At 40.9% G+C, this 24,443-nt stretch overlaps 1 protein-coding gene across 2 annotated transcripts in view; it reads right to left on the reverse strand.

The window, feature by feature from the left end:
* Nucleotides 1–573: 573 nt before the first annotated feature.
* The window catches only part of RPS6KA2 (ribosomal protein S6 kinase A2), a 282,186-nt gene continuing 258,316 nt past the window's right edge, over nucleotides 574–24,443 (reverse strand). For both annotated transcript variants that reach the window (XM_036380191.2, XM_036380192.1), the window contains 7 exons: nucleotides 18,891–18,980; nucleotides 17,258–17,416; nucleotides 15,935–16,096; nucleotides 11,947–12,023; nucleotides 9,325–9,442; nucleotides 8,247–8,384; nucleotides 574–7,870 (listed from right to left, as the gene is read on the reverse strand). In XM_036380191.2, the coding sequence (XP_036236084.1) occupies nucleotides 7,745–7,870; nucleotides 8,247–8,384; nucleotides 9,325–9,442; nucleotides 11,947–12,023; nucleotides 15,935–16,096; nucleotides 17,258–17,416; nucleotides 18,891–18,980 (870 nt within the window). In that variant the 3' untranslated portion in view covers nucleotides 574–7,744. The remainder of the gene's footprint in view (nucleotides 7,871–8,246; nucleotides 8,385–9,324; nucleotides 9,443–11,946; nucleotides 12,024–15,934; nucleotides 16,097–17,257; nucleotides 17,417–18,890; nucleotides 18,981–24,443) is intronic.

Here is a 24,443-nt window from a genome sequence, read left to right on the forward strand (position 1 = left end):
CACATGCTGTTCCTGCAAGGACCCTAAGCCAGACTCACCACCTTTGTGATGCTGCCAGGTCTGATGACAATCCAGATGTGAACGCCAGTGTAACTGTGTGCAGGCTCAGATATAATGCCAGGGAAGCAGAACCAATCCCTCAGAGCAGGAGGGGTTGATTTTGCTTTTGTGGTCACTAGTAAGTCCAGCAAACAGAAAAGGCTATGCAAGCTGCTTGCCAGAGACCACCAGTTTCCAGAGGAATGGTACCTTGGAAGATATCTTAAGGGGAAGAGATTGCCCAAGGGGGCAAGGGAAATTCATGCTGAGGCAACTTGTGTGAAAGCACTCATTTGTCTGGCACTGGAATCCTGAATTTGTCTAGTGGGTGAACTGTGTGAATGATGGGCATTAAAGGCTTACTTGTTGCTTCCCAAAACACAGGTTTGAGTATTCAGACTGCACAGAGATAACAGTTCCAGGTATAATTTGAACAGCTAACTGTGTGCTTTTATTGTGACCAACACATGGCATTAAAATACGGCCAGTGCTCGGGGACTAGACTAGAAAGGAATTATGCAAAACCAGGCAGGATCCTTTTTGTTTCTCTTTTTATTTCTTTATAAAGAAAGGAAAGGATGGGCATGCCAAACCAAAATGGCAGAATACAGACAAAGGTTAGCACTGAGGCTTCTCCTTGGGGACCATCCACAGTAAACTCTTGCCTTGGTAGGGTTCAGCTCCCCATCCCTCCTGCCAGGAGGAACCCAGCATGCAGCCAGCCCTTCAGCACAATCACAGCTCTTTGAAGTTAGTTTGCACAGTTTCACAATACCATCAGCCCACGTATAGTGGGGCAGCAGCAGCTGAGGCCAGCAACATTAGCAGCAGCAACATGGGGTACAGTGCACAAAAAAAAAAGGAGCAAAGAGCTTGTTTGCAAACAATTGTAGGTAACAATATAGAAAGTCCAAAGATCGTCATTCTGCTATAAAAATATTACACTTCATAAAACCATGTACTATAAAAAAAATCTATTCAGAAATGCTGGTAAACATAACAAATATCTGTACACTGGCTGCCCTTTTCATACAGGAAACATAAAAAGCATGAGCCTCAGAAATCATCATTTTGTAAACATGAATATGGAGCCTGTAAACAAAGTGCTAGATCATGGTTCATATTTTACTATGTAAATTCAATTTAGTACTACCCAAGTAAATTCCTTACACACATCATCACCTAATGGCCAGACTCCGCTACTGCAACAGAAAAGAGGACTTCGAGCTCTCCCACCAGGGTCACTGAAGGTGCATATGGATTGAGGAATTGACACAGGAATGAAGGCAGCAAGATTTGGCTCTGATTAGAAAATCAGAAACAAACTTTTAGAAACTGTTTTTCATTTTCTGCACTTCAAGTGAATGAAGCCTCTCCTCTCAAAATTCACCTTCATCAAAGAGGGCATGCATTTTCCTCATTTGCCTTCAGGCTAAAGCATCTCTGACAAATATGTCCATAACATCCATTTAGGAGACATAACAAAGCACAAAGTTGACTCTGTAACTATGTACACCAAAGCAAGAAGTAGCGGTTGAACAGTTTAACACTGAACATCATGGTTTACACAATACAGGATGACAAAAAGGGCCAAAATCTTAATTTTAGACTTTAAACTTCGGGCTGCAAAATATTTTCATGCGCAAGCCTTGAGATGACATGCATGATCAGATGCTGGTTGACATACATGTGTTGTCATCCAGTTGCACTTGAAAATGCAAGGTCTAGGTTCACAAAAATCTATGAAGAGAGTTTAAATAAAATTTGGCTGTAAGAATTACTGTAACTTTACTCTGTAACATTTTTGTTCTGCACAGGCTTCAATCCATCCTCTACCTGAATACCATGAGTTTTATTTCTGTACACACTGGGAACTTTACTTTTAACTTTATTTTATATTCTGAGTTTAAATTCTCATGGTTTTTGCTAACTTTCAGAATAGGAGAGGGTGTACAATTGTGTGTGTCTGCTGTGGACAGACACAGAGAAAGGGAGTGTGGGACTGTGTTCACAAAGGACCTGAGGTACCAGAAGCAGCTTAGCTGCAGTGTTTTCAGGCAACACAAGATTTCAGGATTAGGGTCAGCTAGGAGGTAAGAATATACACTTCTAAAGGAAAATTACGTATACTTCAAAAGAGGAAAAGAAAAATGGGCTTGCACATTTTACTTTTTTTCTTTTTTAATGTATTATACTAAAGCATCTTATTAACATTATTTTAATGTAAGGAATATCTGAAGAGTTGTGCTGCTTGCCTGTCTTTTAAGATTCAGAAATGTGATTGGGGAGCTCACGTGGCTCTTGCTTAAAGGTGTCATCTCTGGATGTTCAACAAGGAAACTTTGCTTCTAAATATTTACTTTGGAATTTCTGATACACACATCCTAAGAGAGGGCTTCAAAACACCTGCATGAAAATAATTTTCCAGTGAAAGCTACAATATATTTTCTGCTATAGTAATCTGCTGTATCTTCTGTGTTTGACTGCCTTACTCCTTCTAGGGATCAAGAAAGCTGTATGCCCGAAAAGAAAGAACTTCCTCTGCAAAAATGGATGTTTTAAAAACAAACCCTGGGGTTTTTCTATCACTTTTATTAAGGTAGTGACAAAAATACATACAGTCAACATTATTTCCCCATGGCATGCCATCTGTGGCCCTACACCTTCTGGTTACAGGGACTTTGCATGAACTTGTGGCCAGTTTTCAGAAGCCTGGACTTGTCCTCCCTCTCTGTGCACTGGGCTTGGCACTGGGAACCTGCTGCTGTACAAACATCACATCATTTATAGACCTGACTCTGAGCCACACCTGGGCTCTGCTCAGCATAATGCAGCAACAGAGGGACAGAGGTGACACAGAACTTGTAGCCATTCCAATGTGTTGACAGCACTGTTGGCTAAACTGATTCTGTTGCCTTCCTGCTGTCCCCAGCCATTTGTTCTGACGCACAAACATTTGCTTTGCCCCGTGGTGACCTGGCTAAGGGAGGTGTGAAATGACAGATGAGCAGCTGAAGTAAGAGAAAGTGACTCCCTGCCATTTTTAGTGTCAGCACTTGCTGGTTTAAGTTCAGTAGACCAGCAGCATAAGAAACCTTTGTGCCATCCATGGCTCAGGGGATGAGCCAAGGCCTGTCATAATTCATATCACAGACACAGCAATTGCACACTTGACTGAGGTTTGGATGTATTCAGAGGTACCAGAGCTGGGTACAAGTTGTTGGAGAGAGCTGAAAGGGTCTGGCTGAAAAGAGAGCCCAGTATTACATCCAGGGTTAGATGAAGTATAGGAGCACACTATCTGTATCTTGTAAGTGGTACCTGACATGTGATGTCATGGCATCGTGTCACACATGACGTGCTTCACTCAGCTCTCTGTGCTTGGGCTATCCCCAGCACCCTAGGCTCTCAGGGATTTGAAGAAGATTTTTTTCCTGAGGAGACAAAACCTATTCTCAGGTAGGCTTCTTTTTCAAATGTAGAGATTTATAACAGCATGTCTGTGAGTGTCACTTGTCATTTGCTGAAACAGTCAGACTTTATAAATGCTATCTGCTGTTAAAACTTGCTTAGAAAATGTTAAACAGATTTTAAATAAATGAAAATTCATGAGGGGCTGGGGCAGAGGTCAGATCTCCCTTTGAGCATCTCCACACTTCTGCCATATAGACAAGTTGTGGTGCTGTGTAGGAACTGGGGTAATGCTTCCCATGATAGTCTTCATCAGGGCCATTTGGCTTCTTCAGAGTCCTGAATCTGCAGAAGTGGAGTCCAGCTCTGCGTCCTCCTTGCTGGGCAGACACTTCTCTCCTGGACTGAACAACAAAACCTGCATGGATACGGTCCTGTGCAACTTGCTCTAAGTGAACCTTCTTTAGCAGGATGGTTGGACTAGATGGGCACCAGAGGCCCCTTCCAACCTGGACATTCTGTGACTGATTTTGAAGTGGGCCTCCAGATGAGCTGACTATGTCTGTGACAGATACACTGGGGTATGCCCTGGACACTCATTGCATTGTGCAGCTTGATGGTTAAAAATGTAACTATAATATTTGTAATAGCCTAAGGCACTAGGTCACTTTATGGACCAAAACCTTGCAAGATGGTATGTTCTAACTCGAAGAGATTTTTAGACTTTCAGGAGTTATACATAACATTTAGTAAATGTCTCTTAAGGTTATATAAAGAGAGAGAGAGAAAGAAAGAGGCTAAGCCTTTTTCAGTTTTCTCCCAGGGAAAAAAAAAAAAAAAAGTGCTTATTGCTGAGCTACACCGTGGCCAGGAGTCTAGAAAGGAGATGCTGGTGTAAAAGCAGCCATTGCAGTAATTAGGCCACAGCCTAGCATCCTCTCCTGGATCCAGCTGGGCCAGGGGAACCAGTGGGTGCTATCAGTCTGAAATAATGACTGCCAGTGGCATATCCCTCCCTTTCTGCCTCTCTTGGATTTGCTGATGGAGGCTCTTGTATTTCATTCCAAGTGAGCTGGATCAGCAAGACTGACAGTGGAAAAGGTTTAATTGGGTTCACTTGGCTGGAACGGGTCAGAAAACCCTCAGAAAAGCACCTCCCATGGCAGGACTACAGAGGGGAGACTGTTCTGCCCTTGGAAGTGCATGGGGATGCACATCTGGGTCAGAGGGGAGGCTGGATGGAGAAGTTTCTTCCATGGATGGGCACAGCCTTTTTTTCTACACCCAGAGTAATCACTACCATTATCAATGATAGCTTTCAAAGAACACTGCAGACAAAACCCTCTGAGTATCACCTCCACCTCTGACTACACCTCTACCTTTATTGAACAAGCTGGGACAGCACCTTTTGGTGCATGTGTTTACATACAGACACATATGTGCACACATCTGGATGCACTGGCAACAAAACCTTAATAAACAAAGCCTACTATAGGTATGGGCTTATAATTATTTATAGGCTTATAAAGTAATTAATGAGCATTAAGATGTATAAGTCCATATGTGTCTCTATGTTAATAGTTGGTGGGTTAGAAAGAGGAAAGCCAGGAAGAGATTAAAACCCTTAAAGTTTGGGAAAAACAACATCCTGTAAGCTTGGCCTACAATAGTATTCAGTTTAAAAAAAATACTCAAGGAATTAAGACTGGGTATGTCTAGAAGGAATTAGAATTTTTCCAGTGATTGTGAGAGAAAGCAAACTGAAACAATGCAAAATGATCAGGAAATCTCAGAGGGAGACAAAAACTGTACATAACACTTCCAACAGTCTTTCTGCCCATATACAATACAATACAATTACTCTGACCATTAAAAATACGTTTTGTTGAAACAGCACATATCAGCTGGGACCCCAGAAAATCCAGCCCTCCCTCCATGTTGCCCTTTGCAGCCCTATGCCCACCTTGCCTTCTTCCAGGACAGAAGTCACTTCAAGGGAAACAAGGCCTGCCTGGCCAGAGCTGTTCTGCACCAGCCAGGATATCCCTGCCAGTGGATATCTTCACGGTGTGCTGTTAGCAGAAACGAGTGAGACTTAACTTCTAACGAGCAGAACATTCTAAAGGCAGCAAAAACTGACACTGAGCACAGCTTAGCCAGAGGAGAGAATGTGGGCTGCTGTGTACACAAGCACAGACACCCACCCGTGCGTTTGAACTCATCAGTCCCAGCCAACTCAGCCTCGGTGTGAAGTTTCACAGCATTGCTGATTTTAGAAAAGAGAAGGGCTTCAAGGAGAGCTGCTTTGCAGCGATCCTCTGTGCACAGCACATAAACTTGAACATTAAATATCAGTTTAAATTATTAAGAATTAAATTTAAATTTAAAAATAGACTAATGCAAACAAGCAAACTTCAGTCAACATTGAAGCAGAGATAGTTTTAGGAAGAATATTACTATAACAAATGAAACCCCTTGGACAATCTGAGGCAGTGATCTGGTAATTCCAGTTCAGCACCGAGATGCACAAACTACCCAGCAAGCAAAAATTACCATGTCTAGCATATGAAGCTCCATGTTCACATTTTTCTTTTTTTTTCCTCCCCTGTCACAACATAAAAAAGCCAACACAGTACAGTAGCTTTTCCCATCAAGCATCTGAGGTGACAAAATTCACTTGGAAAATAAAAATTAACAAAAGCAGTACAAAGAAGAATCTTGGTCAGCTTGTGACCACCAATAAGCCAAGATGGGTAAGAAAAGGAATAAAAAAATAGTTCACATCTGGCACCACAAACCTTGCTTGCTTTCTTTGAAACCAGGGAATGAGAAAAAAGTCCATTTTGCAGAGACCATTTCAACAAAAGTTTCCTTTCCCTGGACCTGGAAAATCCAGGTATTAGGGCACAGAATTTTTGTTTTATATGTATATAAATACACATGTACATATTCATATAAATATAAAAGCAGAGCATCCTCCCATTTCTCCTCATAATTTATTATTATTAAAGCTTGTAACAGAGTTGGCTGAACTCTTCAGAAGTGGGTACTCTCTGCACACACATGGCACGGGGAGTTTAGCTCTGCTAGGGCAGAACACCCAGGCAGGGACATGACATGCTGGGTGATGGAGGCAGATTTGGGTGATCAGCCAGGGAGGGCAGAGAACAGTGACTGGAAATGGACTCTCTTGCTCCAGCATGGCCCCCTGGGCTGCCAGAACGGCTCTCAATGAGCAGACTGGGTGATGGTGTGGGAGGACGGATGGCTGCATCGACCCATGTGGCCCCTGGGCAGCCCAGACACCCACTGTCTTCTGCACCAGTCACTGAAGGGGGACTGCCCCTGCTTTGAGAGGGAGTCACAGTCTGCCCCCAGCCACGTGTACACCAGTTTCCTTTGTATTATTTTGCTTACTGTCCTCAAAGCCACTCACATCTTTCCCTGCCTTTGTTCAGTTCCCCAGCCCCTTCACCTGATCCTCCCAGACCTGCTTGCTGGCCAAGACCAGACACCTTTCTCCTGCCTGATCCACAGGCTCCTACTCACACTGCTCTAATGAACACCTCCCCACCGTCTCATAAGACCCATTCTTTTCCTCAGAAGACCGAGCTTCTCAGAGGTTTTTTCTCTCTGAGACTTTTAAACAAGTCAGAGCTGGTGGCACACTCTCCTTGAGAGGTGCTAGCTTCATTCCAGAGAAGGCAGGGGCAAAGTGCAAAAGATTCCTCAAGAACAGAAGGTATTTCCACCACCACCAGCTCTCTCTACCTCATGTTGTTAAGCACTTGTTTCAAATAAGGTATTACTCGTGTCTCTGGAGCTTTCACTCTTCCTGGGGTGAGTGGAGATCAGTAGATGTCTACTCGTGCCAAGTCACTTCATCATGATGCATGCTGGAACAGCATTCAAACCTGACTGCAATTCTTCATAGCAAAAAGTGCTTTTCTTGAGAAACAAAATGAAAACTGTTCCCATGGAACATCTTACAGACTCAAAAATAGTTTTCCTAGGGTGGAAAGGATGGAGCTCGCCTATTTTATTTGGCTTTATCTTTATAAAGAAACAGAGCTACTGGCAAAACTGGCACATCTTTGTGAAGTTGTTGAACTCGGGACCCTGGCTGGAATGTAAAAGAAAAGATGTAGCAAATGAGAACTTTGCCTTACGTGGGCTTCTGCTAGTTCTGGCAATTTCATGTGCAGGTTGTCCAGAAAGGTTCTGCTAGCCAAGTAAAGATGAATTTCTCAAATAATAAACTGAGGGATTTCAAGGAGGCCTTTTGGGGGTACTGCTACAATCTGGTAGAGGTAAGTCTTTTCATGCCTCGCCGCTGAGCCAGGTTGGAGGACAACACGGGCTCCAGCCTTGGTGCCTGAGGTGCGCAGTTTAAAGCGAAGTAAGTGGCTGCCATTGCACCCTGCGAAACAGAGAAAGAGAAAACTCTGAGCTGAAATTAATTTCTTTGATGCTTTTCCCTTCCCCTATTCAGTATCCTAAAAAATTGTCACATGTGCACAATTTCCATGAAATGATACCATTTAGGCTGGCAGACAGCTAGAGCTGCCTCGGATTCAAAATGGTGAAGAGCAGTATGTGCCACCAGGTTATTACAGTGCAGCTTAAAGTTAAAAATACTGAGCAGGTGACAGTCAAAAATACAGTTAATGCAGTGCCATATTAAATTTAGCCTCTGTGGCAAATAATCTTCCCAATTCCTCTATCACTTTTCAGACTATTTACACAAATGACAGCTCATTCTGCAAGCAAGGATGAGGGAAGGGTGCAGGAGGTACCTTAACCAGGTGAACATCCTGTCTGCTGAGTTGGTTTTGAGACAGGTACTCCCTGTTCACTATCCATGGATGTCTCAGGACTTGGACTGCTGTCAGGCGCTGATGAGGGTCAACATGAAGCATCTTAGACACAATGTCCTGGGTAGAAAAGGAAGAAAGCAGTACAAGGGAGACAGTAATTAATGGCTGTGCAGGTTTTACTAAGATCTTTCTGTTGTCAGTGTCATCATTAGCATGTTCAATGGAGAGAGTGATGCACTTTGGACAGGCATCCTGTTCTTTAAGTGTCAGCTCTTATCTTCAAAATTTTCAACTTTAATGTTCAACTCTCAGCTAATAATCCAGTCAAAACATAATGTGGAGGGCATTCATCTTATTGAATAACTTAATTACTGGTGACCTTGCAGGAATGATAAATACCGAGGGAGAGGATGCCATCTGGAGGCATCTCCTCACTGACTCAAGGCATGCTTACAAGAGAAACTTAGAAGAGAAACTCAACACTCAGGTAACTGAAGTTCAATTAGGTTAGTTCTACAACATCTAAACATTTTAATTTCAAAACTGGAAAGCTGATTCAAAATCCACTGTGAGTCTAATAGGTGCTGGTAGCAAGATTAATGTTACTAGGATTGCTTGCATCTTTGTGGTGGAAAGTATCAATGTTCTTCCATTGCATACTAACAGTTTCTAAAAATGAAATCTCTTGCAAAAATTTTTAAAGCCTATCAAAGCTTCTGGTTAATGCTGGGCAACTGGAAGCTTGCAACTTTCCTGCCCATTTACCTGTCTCACAGACTACTGCACAGCTTCATGCCTAAAGATCTCAGCACCAGATGAGTTTTTTCTCTCAGGGTTTTCCCTGCTTTGTCATAGATGGGCAGCCTAAGCTGCGATCTGTACAGGAATTAAAACTGCCTGCTCCTGGTTAACTGAGAAATAAAAAGGTAGTTCATGCATAGACTATACATCTGTGGCATTGACAAACCTTCACTTCTTTTAGAAGTGCAGTTGCACCAAAAAAAAAGAGTTCTGTAGTACTTAAATCTTGAGAAAATCTGAGAAAGGGTTCACTGACCTTTGCAGTATCAGATACTGAATCCCAGTTTCCTCCTGTAAGAGCATATTTGCCACTACCAATCCTGGCCAGAATCTCCTCTGGGGTGTCATCTGGTCCATTTGCAAAAGGAGTAAATCTATGCAAAAAAAAAAAAAAAAAAAAAAGGAGAGAGAGAGAAAGATTCTATATAATTTGCAAGTACATGATTTCTAGGTTCTAGTATTAATTGCCAATGATTAGAACAGGAATTTAGGTTCAGAATGTACCACAGATACTGCTGCTTCATTTTCACTCAAACTATACCGCCTGGTGGTTCCTCATATTGATCTGTAGAGGAAACACAGATTCCTTGTTTTTTAAATTTTTGTTTTGTTATAATTTTTAGGAATGAAAAACTCTTCATAAAAATAGTCAGGTGTTTACCTCTTGATTTAACTCTGCTTTATTCCCAACACCTTTATTGCCAATACCAGTACCTTGGTAACAGCAAGAAAGGACAAAAATTATAAAGCAGAAGAAATACAATCTGAAACAGAAAAAAAAGGAAAAAAGACCTTTGTAATCTATTTTGCAATGCTTTGTTAACCATAATGTGCAAGTCAGTTGGGCCAAAGAAATTACCTGCAGTAAGTTATTTCCTCATCCAGCCAGTCAGAAATGACTTTTAACAAGCACCCAGCTTGGGACAAAGTCAGTGTCACAAGAAGAGGGTGTGAAGCTTTTTGTCTTCAGAAAGTGACAAGAGATAAGGTTTTTGCAGCTGACTAACATCTACCAGGCCAAATTTCACTCTGCAATCTTGAACAGCTGTGTAGGTTTAGAAGAAGTAGGTATTTTGGATTTTTATATTTTTCATTCAATCTGTCTTTTCTTCAAACTTGCCAGAGCAGTTTTTAGATTGTTAAACAGTTGGTTTGGCCACAGCTTCCTATCCCATCTGGCTTCTGGTAGCAAATTCAATTCCTCATGCAGTATTTTCTCATTTTCAAAAACATTTCAGTCTTCATAGCAGTTCAGCCCAAAGAGATATGTGATGTTACTCCAATCTATAGCTATCAGGGGGGATGCAGTAAGAGTTAAGGACTGGAAAAACTCTGAGGTCTATCAGTAGCTCCATTAACATCATCCCTGGCTGGTGCTCTAGTCCTGACTGTCTGAGTCCTCTCACCTCATAGTGATTATAGGAGGAGAAAGAAGTCCTGGATGAAAATACTTGTCAGTTCCTACTAATCTCCTCTAGTTAGGAAGAACAAGACCATTCATAAATACAGTTGTGTCATCTAAAAAAGCATTTCTTAACTGATTGTGTTACTATTATTTTCTCTGGTGTGCAGAAAAAGAGAGATACAAGTTACTGGCACCTGTCAGTAAACTGAATATCCACTTAGTTGTACTATTTGTATTTTTGACTCAAATATATTTGGATTTTTTTACTTCATATTCAATAAAGAAGTATTTTGAATATAATCCACCAAACAAATGTAACTGTGGATAATGTGTTAATTTTATTTTTCTGATTCTAGCTGTGTAGCAGCCATGGGCATCAGCCAAATAGAAATAGGTTCTTGGAGATCCAGCAGACTGGGAGACTTCCCCACAAAGTCTTGATATATTTCAGCTGACCTTGAACACATGTGTAGTCAAGAATAAAACAGATGAGATAGAGACCCCTGGCATCTTTTCTACAATCCACAAATAACAGAATAACAGAAAGTCAGAGTCCAAATCTTTGTTTTCTGTATAAAACCTAGGAATTAATCCAATCTTGTCACAGCTGAATGATCATGAAGCAGATTAAACAATTTAGAGAGGTCACTGAAAGCTGCAGCTTAAACAATTTAGAGAGGTCACTGAAAGTTGCAAGCTGTGCTTAGGTGTGATAAATGTGCATATAGCATAGTCTGAGAAATGAAATTCAAAGCCTGGTAACTCTAGACTGGGTTTGCACTTTGTTTCCCAATCATCCCAGCACATCTTATTCCTATCCTTCACTGTTTATTTCAATCTGTGTCTTTCTCTGGATCTTCTTGTATTAATATTTTGTTTTAGCCAACACGTTGGTAGGGGTATTTTTGCCAAGTACCTCTCAAAAGTTTCTGCTGCCTGTTGCTATTCTTGCTGATCTCTTAGTTTACTTTCTGAATCCTATTTTTCAAACAGCATCTGAAAACTATGTTTGGGTGGGGTTTTTTTTTAGCTTTTAAAGGTGCTCAGACACTTCAATAACAATAACAGATGAAGAATAATGAAGCTGAATAATTCATTCTATCTATCAATAGAATGAATTAACATTCTTCCATGGATAAGGTGAACACGATGAGGCTCTTCATACTCCTATGCATCTCTCCTAATAGAAAACTTCCCCACTGCTTAAGTCATGAGTGAACCCTTCAGGAGTCTAGGTCTCAGTGCATACAGGCACTTTCTGTTAAAAACCTAAACAATTTGTCAAGTGTCAAAGATACTTACACATTCTAGAAAAAAAATATTCTAATTTTAAGTATTGACATCTATTTTCCTGCTTTATACAACTGAACACACCTGTCAAGGAGGCCAGAATCCCTATCTGTGACTGCTTTCAGGCTTAGTCAGTGCTGAGCCCAGTGGAGACTGCTGCTCTAGGAGAACCTCATCACTCACCCTGCCAGCATGGTGTACAGCAGGATCCCCAAGCTCCAAATGTCACAGGCTGCATCATAACCTTGGCGTTTAAGGACCTGTGGGGAGGAAAGAGAGAGATGAAAATAGGGAAACTGCATTCCTGAATTTTTAGCTTCTGATCTACAAAATGCACTCATTAGTGGTTGTGTCTGCTGACATTCCCAGGGCGTGGCTGAGTATCTGCCTTGGGATCAAAATGTCCAGTAGTGCTATGGAGCAAGGCAGAGCCCTGGCTGAAATGAGCTGGTTAAACTCAGCATATCTTTCCCCTTCACAGTGTGAGAGATGACTGCAGTTTGTTGGAGCTGAGGAGGCTGGGAGCTCCTCTGACCATCCAACATGCAGCAAAGCAGAACAATATTTCACTGCTTTAAAATGTTTCCTTTAAAATGTTTCATTAAAAAAAAGCTCATTAATACTTCAAAACATATCCTCCTAACATAAAAGTTACCAACAACCCTGTGGATGCCTCCTAGGGCTAAATGACAAGTATTCCAACTGAACCCAGTTTGGATTTGATACAGCAAATGGATACACACTGAAGCATATATACTGTCAGACTAATGAAGATGCATGCTAAAAGGCTTCTCTTACTTCTGTATAAAGAAAAGTGGTGTATATAGACTGGAGTTAGCAGCAGGCAAAAAGTTGACCCCCTCTTCCCATGGGGCAAACAACACCCATGGTAGTCAGCAGAGATATGACCAGTAGGTTCAATACTGGTACAGGATGGCAAAGTGTAGCACTAAGGGTACAGTCCAGATTTCATTTGTGCTTGTGCACACTAGAAGAAATGCCTATTGACTCAGTGTAGGTCCAAGTGAAACTCAAGTCACCACCTAAGCTCAAGGACCACCTCCACATCTTCCCATAAAAGCAAACTACCCTCTGTTTATTCAGTTCTGACACACAAAGAGTTTTTTCCTCTTTAGATGGACCAGATACATCTTTTTGCAAAGCACGTGAAAAAGGAATGTAAAAATTCAGCAAGTCTTTCTCTGACCTGCAGCCTTATTACCCAGGAGTGATTTAAGTATCTGAAGTCTATCACAGAAAAGATCAAATTCTGCTAAGGAAAAACAGTTTGAGAAAATGTCGCCTTGACAGATTTTATAAATGCTGAGTGGCAAAGCAACCATCTGCCAGGTATGCTGCTGAGTGAACATTTGCTACCTGGAAAAAAACCCAACAAGCCAAAAAGACTCCCACAGCAACAAAACCAGAGAAAAAAATGCAGTTCCTCCTGCTGACAAAGCTGGTAAAATTGTGCTTCTGCCTCTCTCTTCTGCACATAAGATGCAGTCTTTCTGGCTGATTTATTTATTTCTATTCCTTTAGTTCCTGCATTCATTCCCACTCTATTAATGTTAGTTTTTATGGGAAAAATTTCTGTGCTATTTGACGAACTCAGCTGTTTCTTGCTTCACCCATGAGACTGAATACCCAACATTTATCTTTTGCTGTGGTTGTTCTCGTTGCATTTTGAACAGCTACAATTTCACTTCTCTGTTTTCCTCCAATAACCAAGGACAATCAAGTCCAAGGTGAGTGACAGAAAAACGGGGCAGTGATGCTACTTAGTGGAGAGGGTTAATGAGCAAGTGGTTACACAACCCCGAAATGATTAGGTCACTTCCAGAACTTAGTGGGATCTGAAAGAGAGGCAGAAACTGGTTCTTAGTGCCACACCATAGCAGGACATTGTGGGGATAATGGGTATCCTGGAGATAATGATGCCCTGGATTCATCCAGTTCTGAGAATAGCTCAGATATTTGTCCAACCTCTTCTATTTCTGTAGTCTTTGACTTACTGGATTAACAGTGTTTCAAATAGAGGTTTTTCTCAGTTGTAACAAGCAGGGATTCAAATGGGTACAAAAGCAAATAAAGAACCTCATCATTTCAAATAATAAAGCAGTAGGTCTTCACAAATTCTGTAGGGAACCTGCAGAATAAAATATTTTTACTTTATCCAGAAGCACCCTACTGCATCAGCAGTACAACAGCCTGGCTTTTTCCTCCTCGCATGCAACACGACTCGCACTAGGTGGCAGCGTGCCTCTTTCAGATAGCCTTCATCTTTGCTCTTGCTATCACCTAAACCCCAAATTAACTGTTTCCAAAATAAAGGAGATCCAAGTGGGCAAACATGTCCTCCTCCTTCGGTCACCGCCCTCTTTGTTACCAGCTCCGCTGATTTTCTGCCTCCTTAATTGGTTTCATGAGCACGTGGCAGACGCTGCAGTTGGACTCGGGGAACCTGAAAGTCAAATCTAGGCTGGAGGGCAGCATTATATCACAGGTAAAACATAAAAGCACTTAAGGCTTTATGTAAGCTCTCTGCCAGTTCTGATAATGTTTCAATTAATCTCCTATGTCTCCTGCATTAGCAGGACCTGTCTTACTCATCACAAAGGTCTGGGAGTGTGATTTCTGCTTTCAGTTCTAATCAGAAGAGTCTGATAATGAAAAGAGAAGAGCCCATCATGAAAAATAGCTACACCTATTTTAAGCATCTTGTACCTTGGAGGAAATCTGAGTGCTTCAAATTTTGCAACCATGATTTTTTTTGTGGTTTAGAAATTGAATGGCTGTGGTGCCACACAACTTTTTCAATCTACTTTGATAATTTTAAACAGCTCATTCCCATTTCTAAAATGGAAGCCTAACCAAACCTCAATAAAAACCCCAAAGCAATCTATCTTGGCAAAGGAACAGGTTTTTTTTTTTTGATTAAGAAAATCTGTTTTGAATTTATACTGCCCTGGCAATGGTCTCTATATAACAAATTCTGATGCTGGAAGGCTATGATTCCTGCAACTTTTGGTATCATCAAAGGATCCTGTACAGAAAAATCATGCTATTTTTTTTTTCCCAGTCACAAATGAACACTGCATGGGAGGAAGAGAAAACTTAGGGAGAAAAAAGACTGTTAGATGATACCAACTGAGAGACACTAGTATTTGACAGTAGAGAAGAGATGAAGTATTGAAAGACAGTAGTTTTTTGTTTTCTTATAAGGACCAAAACAAGCAAAGGAAGACACACATTTGAAGCAGTGTATTGCAAATACTAAAATTTTTGATTTTCATCCCTCCAAGAAATGGGTACTTACCCAAGAAATTAACTTCTTGTTCCTTCATTGTGAGGAAGCAGATATAAACATCTCATGGGTCAAATACAGCAAAGAGCCCAAGCCATAAAACACTGTCTGACCCACACCCACTCCTGCAGGGCTGCATGAAAGGAACAGCACTTGCCAGTGCAGAGCCACCTCTCCCTGTGGTTGGGACAAACTGGTCTTCCTTCACTTTCCTGTCTGTAAAAATGAGAAAGCATTTCCTACATCCCCCAGAACAGGGGTGAATTTGTACTAGGAAAGCACAAGAGGAGAGATGTTTCTTTAGCTCAGTGAAGTCAACAATAAAACTCTCACTGATTTCAGCATAGTAAGGATTTTGTGCAAGGATTTTTTTTTCAGTTTTATCACAGACTCCTGGAATAGTTAAGGTTGGAAGGGTCATATAGTTCAATCTCCCTGCTCAAGCAGGTTCCTCTAGAACACTCAGGATTGTGTCCAAATGGCTTTTGGATATCTACAGAGAAGGAGACTCCACAATGTCTCTGGGTGACCTGACATCAAGATTTCCCTCTTGAGCCTTAATCCTGTTCTGATGCAGTGCACTAAAGGGAAAGCAGTCTGATCAGAAGCAGCTAGAGAAAAGAAGATATTTATCCCAGTAATGAGCCAAAGCATTGCGTGCACCAGTCCAAGACAGACACCAGCTTCTGTCAGGAGAAAAACAAGTGCTGTGACAGGAGCAGGAATAGGAAAATTATGGTAATAGAGGCTGTGCAAGTGCCAGTAGCCTGGTTTCTGCCTTTCTCCTCTCACAAAGGCAGCAAGGGAGGAAGGACTGCTTCCTAGGACACACAGACTACTGCAGGCTTTGAAATGTGATCCTACCTCAGGAGCCACAAAGTTGGCTGTGTAGCAGGGAGTCATGAGCAGCCCATTCTCCGCTCTCAGCTGCTTGGCAAACCCAAAGTCACAGATCCTGATAGAGTCTGGGTTTCCTGACTCATCCATGTAGAGGATATTACTTGGCTTGAGATCTCGGTGCACAACCTTAAGAAAGAACAGTGAGAAACAAGTGAGAAGAGGAGGTCAGGGAGCATTAAGGCTTGGCTGCCATTTCTGGTCTGCTGGTTGGGGTAGGTCAAGAGCTCATGCCGAAAATATTTCAGTTTTGGAAAAAAAAGTTATTTAAAAGCCTTGGAGAAATGAAGGGGAAAAAAGTGAAAGTCTGTTAAAATGAGAAACAAAATGTTTGACAGCCTCTGCGGGTGTATTGAGATGGAGCTGCTGCTCTAAGAGGAGGCAACTTCCTGAGGGTGGCCAAAGTGGGCTGTTTTACAAACATCTTGGTGGCAGAATCTCCTGAAGCTTGATGGCCCTGAATACCCAGCTGAAAGGTGAAGAATAAATCACATCATGGGAGGAAAGTGTGTAAGGGTCTTCTTGTGGTTTTCCATGTGAGTAGCTCATATCTGAAAGGAGGGATTACATTCTTTCTTAATTTCAAAATGTATTCACACAATTTCATGTGACTGTGCGTTTTACCAGACATGCTGAATTTCAGTGGCAGGAAAACAGCCTTTATTTGTTATAGCAAGACTGAAAAATTTCCATGAAAGCATAGAAGCCAAAGGACAAAATGCACTTTGTTTTAACATGAAACAGGAAAAGCAATAAATATTTGACTAGTTATTCAAACTGCTTGTCCCTGAAATGCAGAAAAGGGGAGATTTTTCAAACTTGTATATAGAGCTTAGACTCTAAAAGTCAGATTTTAACAGCATGTCAGAAGTCTTTCCCATCAGCTGCTCAAACTGTCACTTCATTTGGAGAGCTGAGCATTTGATTTTCTACCTGTCTGCTGATTCAGCTACCCTATCTGAAGTGTTGCTAAAAGTTCAGATCCTGCAATAATGATTGTGATAAAAAGCCAGCAACTAATATCTCAAGAAAGTACATGAACTTGAAAATCACTGCAGTGTGGGAAAGAAAATACTACTTTGACATGCTTCAGTTCAGTGAAAAATGGAAAAAAAGCCAATGACCCTATTTCACAAACCAAATGTAACTATAAATATTGAGGTAGGATTTTTTTTTGGGGGGGGAAACATATTTGCATTTCAGAGAAGCAAAATCACAACTATTTGTGATTTCAAGAAGTTGAAGTTTTAGAATGATTAGTGCAGCTAAGCCAAAAAAAGCAAGGCTTACCCCCTGAGAGTGTAGGTAGTCCACAGTCCTGGTGATGGTGCACAGCACAGCGCTGGCCTCCCGCTCTGAGAAACACTTCTGCCGAAGGATGCGGTCCAGCAGCTCGCCGCCCCGCATCAGCTCCATCACCAGGTACACGAACTTCCCATCATCATAGACCTGCAACAGGAACACAACAAATGCATGTCTTGGACCCATCAACTTGGTACAGGTTGGTCCTCTAACCACAGTGTTGGCTTGCTTGTGTGGGAAGCTGCAAGAAGAAAGTATCAGCAAATGTGTGGGAAATGGGCTCCTTACGCTCAACAACTAAAAAGAAAACTTTATAAAATGACTTAAATCATCACTTTTTTCTCATGTCTGTAGCAGCTTGCTGATTTGTCCTCACAGAAATGTAGCTTTCCTGGTTTTCTATCATGTCAACAGAGCAGGCTCATCTGTTAAAAACAGCACCACTCCACACAGCTTCAAATGTCTGCTGGCTCTCACCCAAGCATTCTTCTCAGTAGTGTTCTCTCTTTCCACTTCCACAGGGTAACATTTGCCATTTCAAATATCAATATTTCCCTTTGACTCATGATCAGCTAAAGAGCTGTATTATACTGTTAGCCAACATTTGCATCTAATGATATTATTTAGCTTATATTTGCAATTCTGGTGAATATATTGTTGGCATCAGCTGCAAGACATATTTACATTCAATGTCAATAGCAGTTGGTAGAAGAAATTTTATAATTTAAATTGGAGGATAACCATTTTCATGTCAACATCCTTTATCTGGACTGCAACAATAGGCAGTGTTATAGTAATCAATTCTAAATGTTTTTGGAAAGGAATATAAAAACTTATTTTATTAAGATTTTTTAGATACACTTTAACACTTAGGAATTAGGGAGACTTTCACTGAGGGCATGTGATTAGAAGATTCTTATATACTTTGCTAAGGTCTAAACCACAATGTACTGGCTGCTGACACAAGCAGGATATGTTCTGTAACTTTGAATCTGACATGGTGTGGACAATCTTAGGTGAGTCTTCAGGCAGCTAAAGTAAAACACCTCTGACCAAAGGCCATTACTTCATTTAAGCATAGTGAAGGATTATTTTTTTCATATGAAATGCTGAAGAAAAGTACCTTAATGGCTGCTGGAGTAGAAGGCAAATAGTCCCTAGCATTAAAACACTATTGGGGGAATCCTAATGACTCTGTGATCTCTCCTCTTCCCAGCAAAGCAGACAGCACAGGCTGCACAGGAGTGGCTGCTGCTTGAAAAAGATCATCCCCCTGCCCAGCCACACCGCTGTGTGTATTCAGCAGTGCCCCAAAACACCCAGCTACGGAGATCCCCTTTTACACAGTGCTGCAAACCCAAACCCATTTTTTCCTTCTCCAGCACTGTGCCCCTTTGGTTTTATTTAAGGTTTGTTAGACAGTAACTGGAGAATATATAACCTGACCAGTCTTTCCAAACACTATCCGGTAATTGGTTAAGTCATGTTTTTCTCCTTGATTTCAATGGGTCTGGTTTTAGCTCAGACCTTCAACTGAAGAATTTTCCAGACATGGACTGATAAGTGAGCGTGATTAGAAGGTGAAAATCATTTAATGCTGAAGTGCTCAAAGACTACTCACATCTTTAAGAGTAATGATGTTTGGATGCTGTCCATATCGCAAGAGTATCTCAATTTCTTCAGAAGGGTCTCTCTTGCTCTTATCAATTATCTGGAATAAATGAAGGACAGTGTAGTCAAACACCAGTTAGCAGCACTAAGCACAAAGCAACCAATTCCTACAGTTTAAAGAAATTAATATTCAAAATTCTTCTATTAATCATTATTCTGCAAGAGGAGAGCTCAAACCATGTGCAAATGAGAGCCATGCTGACTGCCTGCCAAAGGCAGATGGAGCAATAATTAGTTTAGATTCCGGAGGCGTAGGCCCTCTTTTTAATGCCTACAGTTCTGTTTACCCATAAATAATGGCAGTTACAAGAAGTGCCATTTAGAAATTGAACAACATTGAGAGTTTTAAAATAATCATAGTTTTAAAATTACCTCTTTGACATAAAAAAATGATAGAATTGTAATATTGGCATATGCTTGTATATATCCTGATAAATTAATAGAAACTAATTGTCATATGTATTTGTCAGAAATTAAAATGTATGGATATTTACTGTCAGGGGAGATTTGAATTGAAACTATTGGTAATCATTTGGCCCTTCGGGCCAAGCTGTTGTAGTGAACAACAGAGTGATCAGACACTGTATTTGGCCATGTAACCAAACTCTCTACCCATTCCTAAACTGGAAAAAAAATCTGCTTCATAGATCACTTCTATGTAGTCAGTGTCTTTTGCCTTATTAAAAAATATAGTAAGACATGCAAAATTTTTAGTTTTGTATGTAGCAAACCTGTAGCAACAGGTCTTAGAAAAACATGACACATGACACCTGCTGCTTGGAGAGCATCACTGCATGAAAAGCCAGCGATCAGGAGAGCACTGACTTCTCCTCAGTGGTTCTGGTAACTATATTTGCCATGTCAGGTAAAGAGCTTTAGTCATTTGTCCAGTTGAGAGCACTGATTAATGTTTCTCATTTTGTAGATTTAAATCATAAATAAGGAATAAAAAAATAATGTTAAGAGAAATCTTTGCATTTTGGAATCTCAAAAATAACAGCACAGGAAATGGCGAAAGACTCATTCAACTAGAAACTCATTAGGAGTACACTATTTTGTCTCTATTTCTTATTGCTAGAAAACAACAGCAGTACTTTTGAATAACAGGTTAACCAAAGTGGAATGGGTGGCATTTTCAGAAAATTATTTCCACTACTGCCTTGGATTTCAAGGCTTTCAAACTTAAATGTGGTTAGCTCTCTCCAAGAGCTAAGCAAAGAGCACAAGTTTTAAATTATGATGTTAGCAGGGAAAAAATAGCTTTTTGAAAACCTCTTTTGCTAATGAGGATAAATGCCTGCCTGCTTTTTAATAAAATATATGCATTTTTCATGGTTTATTTATGGTGATACAAATTCAAGTACATGAGTAGAATCATATGCATTAGCCATAATAATGCATAACTGAATATAAATCAGAGGTTTCATAGTCATCATGACTGGTATGTATGTGTAATGATAACGATGGTCAGAAATTGTCCATGGCTCAGGTATGCCTCTGAGGCCATATCAGTGATTTGATTCTGAATTAACAGAAGTGTGACAAATGAAAGTGCAACAGGCAGCTGATGCAGGTAAATGGTTGTTGCCCACCTTTGAATAAATAAAGCAAAACCTCAAGAATAGGTGAATGAAATAAAGATTTCTGCTGTTGTTCTCCCAGTTTTGTTGAGACATTACGAAGAAGCCAATGTAGCCCTGATGGACCCACTCCACGTGAGCACAACCACAGTGACTAAATGTGTCCCACTCAAACAGTAAGCCTAACATACAAGAAGATCCTCAGGGCCACTTCCTTGGCTACACCGATAAACCTCTTGTCAAGTTACTGGAGAAGCTCACGTGTGCCCCTGTTAGTATATGCCTGCCTGGTACAAGCCAGCAGAACCTACTGTGGCAAGTATTACCACCAGTGTGAAGGACCACTATCCCTGTGCTGCTGTAGCAAGCTACATATTCCAGATTCCTTTTCTGCTGCAGTTCCCTGTGAAAGCAAATATCCAGAGCTGTGGAAAATTTTAAGTGACTATTAATAATGCAGGACTATAAATGCATATATATGGCCTAAAAAAATCCAAACCAAAAATAGTCTCAGCTATTGACAAAACTAAAACCAACATAACCTGAAGCACTCTGCTACTGATGTAGTAGCAACAGCAGCAGATGACATTTAATGCTTCTAATTCACAAGATGCAATGTAAATACGAATTGCAAGACAGTCCCACTAAATATGCATGTTTTTTTTAACGTGTGTGCTACCTGCAATACACTGATTACATGGACAAACTGCCCCAAACTGCACCACAAATCATTGTCAGAGTTGTGAAGGAACCTGCAAAATTCCTCTCAGTCCCTGGGCAGTCTAATTGGACAGACCAGAACCATTTTTCTCCTCAACAGCAAAAGATTGTCACCCTGCCAGTGCCTCTCTTCAGTGTGCCTGTGACTTACACTTGGCCCTTGACTGCTAAAGAGGCAGAGGGGGTGACTGCTGCAACTTCACCAGAAATCCCTCTGCAGCTCAGACCGGCTGCAGTATGCACAGTTTCTTTATTTGTATGCTGCAATGGCCACAGCAATCCATTAAATAAATATGCCCCACAGCTCCACTCCTGTGATATTCCTGATCGTCCTTTTCACAAAGTCATAGAATCATTTAGGTTGGAAAAGATCTCTTGAGATCAGCAAGTCCAACAATTAACCCAGCATTGCCAAGTCCATCATAAAACCAAACTGCCTTATTTACATGTTTCTTAAATGCCTCCGAGGATGGTGATTCCACCATTTCCTTGGGCAGTCTGTGCAGTGATTTACAACACTTCCACAGAGTTTATTGGTGTGCTGTTAAATCCACCCAGAACTTCCTATGGTAAAAAGAGCATTTGCCACCCTGGTCCCTGTCTCCTCTGAGACACTGTATTTTGCATGAATACAGACTCTTCTCTGTTCCTCTCTGGTAGAGCCCATGAACCTCCTGCAGCTCTTCCTGTGCAAGCAATGATGTATTTTCTTTAGGAGACTGATTTTGATTTGAATTCAACTAAAATGTACTTATAAACACTCTCTAGTACAGTATTAAGGGAAGATCTCAGCTACTAGTCCTGAGAATTTGAGTAATATGTCATGATGCTACTTTTCCATTTCTCTCTTTAGATGTGTGGTGAAGAAGACCAACTCAAAAATTCACCATAAGGTATAAGTAACTTAACTGAGAATGTAACATGAGCTCTGCTGTACCTTGGCTCAGAAGAGCTGTGATGCACAAGGGTCATCCATTGCCCTTCAGAAGAGAAAGAAACTGAGCCATAAAGCAAACAGACTTTTTTCTGTGCATTGGACACCCAGGGATTGCTCAGAAACTTGTCTGTGTCAAATAGTGTAGGAAAGAATTTTAGAGTAAAATGGGCTCAGCATAGTCAATAGTGTCCTTTGTTCTGACCGGGGATCTGTTTGTTCTTTTTCACATCATTTATGTGACTAACTGAAAGGAAAAGGTGCATTTTCTTTCCTCAGTGGGATTTAGGGTAATAACAAGATATTTTAAAATGAGTCAAGCTTCTTTAAAGGACAATACTGAACACTTTCTCTATCAAGGAAGAAAGGAGCAGGACAGAATATTTTCAAAATACCAATTAATGCATCTGTCCAGTTTTTACAAGTCATTCTACAAGTCTTCTGCATGGAAAAAATAATCTAATTCTCCTTTACTAATAGGTTTTCAATAGATTTAAGCTTGTCAGAGCAGACTAATGAGTATAAAAGAGAGTATCAATAAAATTCTGTGTGGGTAAAGCCTTGCTGAAATTGGGATAGCAACTAAATAGACAGTATATATATTTGCTTGCTGCCTTTTTGTGAAGGTATTTGCATGCTTCCAACTGTGTAGATAAATCTCTTCTTCTGGACCTAGTTATGCCATCAGCAGATGTTGGAGCCTTCAGCTGTTTGATACCACCCACCAGCTGGGACTTACAGCCCTTACAGCCCTGCCAAAGAAACAGTACGTGTGAGCACTCCCTAATCCACTTTCAGTGAACCAGCCCTGCTAACACAAATTGCCTTTTCCAGCATTGAAATTAACCTGAATGACTGTGCATGAGAAGAATGGAGAATGGCTGTGTTTCTCACATGGAGTTCTCCATCACTACAGTTGTGAGATTGGAAAAAGGTAAGAGATGGGAGGAGACAGTTTAACTGCCTTTGCTGTCTGGAAAACGAACAGCCTTAAAGAAAAGGTGAGAGAGAAGCAGGAGAGTGAGAAAAAGGAGAGAAAAGAAACATGAGATACACTGATGGGAAGAGCAGTGACGTGAGCCTGAGGAGAAAGGATGGGGCTCTGGCCAGGCTGTGCTCGAGCTAGCAGCAAGGAAACTGCTCTGTTGGGTCTGTCTGTGCTAGGGAGAAAGGACCTTGTGCATCTTTAGTGACCAAACAATTAAATGATCTTTTAATCTGCCTTGTCTTCAAGTGCCCCAGGTGACCTTTCCTGGCAGCTGAAACAGAGATACCAGAGTATGAGCTGGGGCAGCTGAGCTGCTGGTACAGCCCCAATCTGCTGTTCCAGCTGCAGCAACACGAAGTCCAGCAGAAGGCGGGGCAGACACCTGGGCATTCTCTTACCTTGTACAGCCACACCTGAGGCTGCCAGTGCATTTAGGCACTGGGATGATGTAAAGCTCCTTTTAACCAGCACTAGGGAACTTTGAATGGCTTTGTGAAAAAGCCATGCAGGAGGAGAAGAATTTCATATGCTTTTTAAAGCTGCTTTTTTTTTGTCATACACAGTTTTTTTCTCTAGTCTGTTTGGAGAGTAAGCATGGGTTAATAATCTCCTTTAAGAACAGATTCATTACATAGTGTGATGTGATAGTCTTTGTAAAAATCCCCTCCTTTTCTGGGAAGGGAAGGATGAGCAAAAGGAGAATTAATTTTGTGTCCCTTTGCACATTATAACTACATTGTGATGTATTTGAAAATTCAGGGCACCACTAATGGAACTGACTATAGGTGGGATTTGCTTCTCTTCTGAAAAAAGGAAGTGTGACAGCACACAGATTTTAACCTGACAGTTTCATCTACAATACTAATTCTAATGGAAGTGTCACAGAGAGAGAGTTCTGCAGTTCTGTGCTGCTGGAAAATATACAGGTTTCCATTTCAGTAATATTTCCTTCTAAAAATAAGGTCTATTCATGCCAAGCATCTGTTTTAATTTGGTTCCTTTTTTGATGTGAAATAACTCAAGCTGGATGAAAATCACTGCAGAAAGGCTAATATTATTTAAAAGAACATGGTATAATTTTAAATTTAAGAGGTCTCCAATGAGAACTTTTCCAAGCCTAATAGTTTCTGAGGGACTATTTGCTGTGCTATTAGTTTTGATTAGTTTCAGAAATTCCTTCCCTCTATCCATGCTTAAGTCTTTCAGGAAAATAGTAACTAAAAAAATGACTATTAAGAAGAAACAGGCCTAATTAGCAATACTTTTCTGAAATAAGGACTG

This window comes from Molothrus ater, chromosome 3 (assembly GCF_012460135.2).
Source record: "Molothrus ater isolate BHLD 08-10-18 breed brown headed cowbird chromosome 3, BPBGC_Mater_1.1, whole genome shotgun sequence".
Classification (NCBI taxonomy): Eukaryota; Metazoa; Chordata; class Aves; order Passeriformes; family Icteridae; genus Molothrus; species Molothrus ater.